This window comes from Symphodus melops (genome assembly GCF_947650265.1).
Source record: "Symphodus melops genome assembly, chromosome: 12".
Taxonomy (NCBI): Eukaryota; Metazoa; Chordata; class Actinopteri; order Labriformes; family Labridae; genus Symphodus; species Symphodus melops.
The window spans coordinates 5,770,631-5,775,562 of NC_136702.1; the positions used below are offsets into that span (position 1 = coordinate 5,770,631).

General features: G+C 40.9%; 1 protein-coding gene across 1 annotated transcript; it reads left to right on the forward strand.

Annotated features, from left to right (window-relative positions):
- Nucleotides 1-346: 346 nt before the first annotated feature.
- On the forward strand, nt 347-3,137 carry LOC306832941 (bis(monoacylglycero)phosphate synthase CLN5-like; the record flags this gene model as incomplete). Its single annotated transcript, XM_079357963.1, has 3 exons — nt 347-380; nt 1,576-1,662; nt 2,409-3,137. The coding sequence occupies 3 exons, from the start codon at nt 347-349 to the stop codon at nt 2,894-2,896; spliced, it is 609 nt and encodes a 202-aa protein (XP_079214089.1). The 3' UTR covers nt 2,897-3,137.
- Nucleotides 3,138-4,932: the final 1,795 nt, after the last annotated feature.

Genomic DNA, 4,932 nt, shown 5'->3' on the forward strand with positions numbered 1-4,932 from the left:
TTTGTCCGTTTGTCCAGTTCTGAGTCAGCTCAGCTCGTAAAAGGCTAAATGTGAATTGACCTCTAATAGAGATAGGCCTATCTTATGACATCACATGCCTTTGATCTCTGACATAATGTCCTTTTTACAGGTAAATGTCCTTTTTGAACATTCTTTTTGAACATTCTAAAGCTTTATTTAAAGTCTTAATAAGCAACATGAACACTGACATGGAATGCAGCTGACCATTGTCACGGAAACCAGCCTGCAAAACAAACAAACAAACTCCTTACAGGCTCACTGTGATTGGCTAGTAGTTTGCAATCTATATTTCAATAGAGTGTCAAAGTCCTGTCTACTAGTAGGGATGGGAATGGAAAACGGTTTCTTTCTGAGACCCGGTTCACAGCATTCCAAGTCCTAAGAATCGTTTATATGCTTGGCTGTCAGTTCTATGGAGCTAGAACAGTCTCATACTGAATAAATACACACAGAAATAGACTGGTATAGTTTTGAGCCCTAAAACCAGGAAGTGAGTTAGCATTTTAGCGTCATGGGTTCCTAACTCTAAAAGTCAATGGGGATTTTGAATGAGTTTGTGTTTAGACACCTGTAATAAGGTCTGTGGTTAACGCAAGCTGAATAGATGTTGACGTTTTGTTCGACGAGATAAACTATGTCAGTTAAGATCCAACTTGTGAATTTTAAAGTTTTTACGCAAACTTTAAACAGCGGTTGCTAATGAGTAGCTAATGAGAAACTGCAGTGGTTGTTACAGACATTACACGTCATCATGCCAGGAACTCTTTCCCTAATCCACCTTACAACCTCTAGTCATGTTTTTCAGTGTTCTTGCAAATATTAGGTTAATCTAATTGATTTAGCTTGATTTAAAGCTCGAGTGGTTTTCAGCGCTGCATGAAAAGTATTAACGTCTGAGGAGTTTTCAATGGAGGGTTGAAAAGTTGTTTTCTTAAAGTAAATCAATGTAATGCAAGGAGGATAATTTGCCAAATACTTCTAGAGATACTTCAAAGATAACACGTTTAACCCATCTGAAATGTGTGTAGTTAATAAAGACTAATTTTACCTGATTAACTAGTGGTATTTATCCCCATTTCTTTTTTTAAATTTGAATTCCAAATTCAAGAAATAAAACCCCTTTTTCTCTGTTAATCTGGATGAATGTTTTAAGATGCTTTTAGAGATAGTACAGTGGATAGAAAAGAAGCCTCCGCTTAGATTCAAACCCAAGTCACCCACTTGAAGGAGAACTTGTACATGACCCCAGATCTTTTTTTAACCACTGTAGAATAATGAAAAGACAGAATCACAGAATACATTCACAAATGTTTATTACCAGTATAAGACCACATTTCCAAACCAATCATTTTAATTTCATGACAGCAGTAAAGCAAAGAAGACCGAGCATTTAACAATACACGAGTAAAACTAAAGGACAGCGATATCAACACCAGTTTAATCCGAATAAATCTAACTCAGGATTCCCAGGTTAAGATAGCTGTGGCCAAGTTTTCCAAGAGAAGCCGACAGAACAATGATTGAAACCTGGACGAGACTCCACCTTGACTTCAGAGCTGCCGTCATTAACCGCACTGCAGGAGATCGATGACTTCCACTGGTCACAAAATGGCACCTTGGAGAAAATAGCAGAAATCACAGGTTAGACTTTGAACGTGGGGTCAAATATCTTTGTTCAACAGGAAATATAAATGCAGTACGAGTAGATTTGATGGCTTGCTTTTCGCTTTCTCCTCATCCCTGTCTCTTTTTACCTACTCTAGAAGAGTGTTTTGTGAGTTGTTCAAACTCACCTTTTTTCCCTCCTTTGACTGTCTGCGACTATTTTTTTTTTTAACTTTAAGGTACTGGTTTTTCATTTATAGTTTCATAAATATATAAGTTTGTTTTTTGTGGGGTTCAATTCAATTCAATTCAAAAAACTTTATTTGTCCCCGGGGGGCAATTCAAGGGCACACAGAGCAGCAGATAACGACAGTGCAACTATACTACGACATTTAACCAATCAAAAAAGAATAAAGTGTCAAGGGTGTTAGTACAGGTTAGAATACAATCACAACTTACAACTTTTTGGTTTTCAACTCACAGTACAAAACAGAAAGCCACCCATACGCCCCCAAACCCTCTTGTCTCCTCCACTCACCCTCCCAGTCTATCCCCCCACCCAAAAGCACCCTCAGTCTCACCCCAACAGGCTACTACTGTCCACTGTAAAGAATGATGATAACATAACATACATATATACATTTAGCCTTCTCCCTCTCGTGGTGCATTTAACCTTTTCTGGTTTTAGATGGAACTTGACATCCTTCATCCAGCAGACACGAGAAGGGGGCTCAGGGTCTTTGACCGCCATGTTTTAAAATCTGTTTTTGTTCTCTCTACAGGGAACCAGTTCAATGACATGGCCCAGTGGGTCCAGGACGACAACCAGACGGGAATCTACTATGAGACGTGGACGGTCCGCTCTGACCCCAGTCCTAACGCCACAGTGTGGTTTGAGTCCTACGACTGCTCTCAGTTTGTCCACCGCACGTACAGGAAACTCACTGACCTGGGAGCAAAACTGTCCAGTCGGTCCCAAACGAACTACACAAAGATCTACCTGTACAGCGGAGAGCCCAAATACCTGGGCAACGACAGCGCCATATTCGGACAGCCTGCTCTGAAGAATCTGGCCGTGGACATTCGTACATTTTACCACACATTCAGACCACACCAGTCGTTTACAGACTTCACCATCAGCTTGTTGGAGGCTTATAAAAAGATAGTTGTGGACAAGAGCTTTTACCTGTACTACAACTTTGAGTACTGGCAGCTGCCAATGAAGTTCCCTTATGTGAAGATTACATATGAGGAGGTGCCTTTGCCTTAGCAAAAAAACTTGGACTACGAAAAGCAGCAAGCATTAATTTGTTTTCTGAATTGTTTTAAAGAATGCACAGATCTAACCTCTCAATCTGATACTAGTTATCTGATTTACGACTTCAGCCACAGTTGAACTAATAAGCTGTTTTTCCTGTCCTGTATGTGTAATGATTTGAGTCTGCTTGTTACCTACACACTGCTTTACTCACTCTAAAAAAAATATATGTGTAATAAATGAATTGTATTTATTTTCTGCTCTGATTGTCTGAAAGCCAAAGATATTGACATTAAAAATGATATACATTTAAAAAAGGAAATATTTTGAGGTTTTGCTTGATAATCAATTTAAAAAATAGTTTAATGAATTGAAAGTTAACCTTGAGACGCGAGACAATGTCATCACTTGATGTAGCCTTTGAATAGACCGAGCTGCCTTTTCGTGTCTGTTGCCTTTCGTATTTAAGAAAAGAAATAAACATTTGCCACTGGTTCAAGCAAAACAGTGGGTAGTAACAAAAAACATTCACAATCATAATTCATTCACAATGTTTATTATTTTTTATTAATCATTATTTCATGGCCACAGATTCTTATTTGTGGCCAATGTCATTAGAAGCGCTCCGTAAAATGTCTGTTTACGTTTCTTTTTTTTTGTGTGTGCTTTTTTTATTGAACTAACTTTTTTGCTAGTTGATGGGAGAAACCTGAGCACCAGGAGTAAACCCGACCCTGACAAAGGATGGACATGTTAAGGGGGTTGGGGTAATTTTAATGGGGATGGGGGGGGGGGGAGATGGGATCTACCATAGACTCCTCATTTTCTATACTTCTTCTTTGGCCTAGAGTTGACGATCCTCCGAGACTGACGCTTCACTATCTCCCGCGTGATGACGTAGGAACCGCACTGGCCGTCTTCCTCATCTGAGGACTCGTCTTTAGGCTTGACAAAGATGTTAAAAGTCTGCAGCTGCCGCTCCTCATCCTTGGCAGGGAAGTCATCCTCTGTCATGTTTTTCTTGATAGCAGACAGGTCTTTTCCCTTGAGCTTCTCACGCAGAACCTCTAACTTCAGCTCGCATTCTTCCATCAGCTCCAAAATATACTCATCGGATTCAGGAGACGCCTTCACCCTTCTGTCCTCAGGTAGTTTGATGTGTTCAAGTCTGTCAGCAAGTTTCTTTATCCACACTCTGAGGACAACAATGGTTTTATCAAGCTGTTTTTGAGGCTCTTTGCTTGCTTTATACCTACTCTGCTGAGCCAGCAGACGCTCCTTGCAAATGTCCAGCATCTCTTTGTTCTTTAAGAGCTGAGCTGCTGTGTTTACCTTCATGTCGTGACATTGTCCTTTCAGGATCTCCCTCTCTTCCATCAGTTGCTGCAGCGTCTTCTCATTCTCCCCCCTCTCATTCATCAGATGTTGCAGACTGTCTTTCTGAGAGAGTTTATTTAAGTCCTCTAAACTGGAGATTCCCATGGCTTCGTTGATCTTGTTGAAGGCCTGGAGCAAAAGCAACCTGGCTCCCTCCTCCTCTTCTGCCAACATGTTGATTTCCTGCAGGGCCTTGCCGTTCAGCTCGTCTCTCTCGTTATCAATTCTCCAGGTGTCATTAATTTCTTCCCCCTGGGCCTTGAGCTTCTTGGTCTGTTTCCTAATGCTAGCTTTAGTTTGCTCTATCCTTGTGAATTTGTCATTGTAATTGGTCTCCAATTGCTCTATCTTAGCCTCTACAGCCTCTTTAGATTTCTTGGCGGCTGTGAGCCTGGACCGTGTGTGTTTAAGCGCCACTTTGTCCTTCTGTCTTTGTGCTTTCATTTTGTCCCTCTCAAACTGGTAAAACACAGCCTCATCCCGGTAGTACCTTATGTTTTTGTCGCATGACTTCATCGTTGTCTGAAGGTTACTCCACTCGATTTCTGCGTTGTTTATGCACTCCTTCAGCTCACACAGGTACTCGCAATCAGGATCTAGTACCTCGGTTTGAAAATCATCAGAGTCAACACAGAATGTACCTTCTTGCTCTTGGTCCTCGCGCTTGCTGT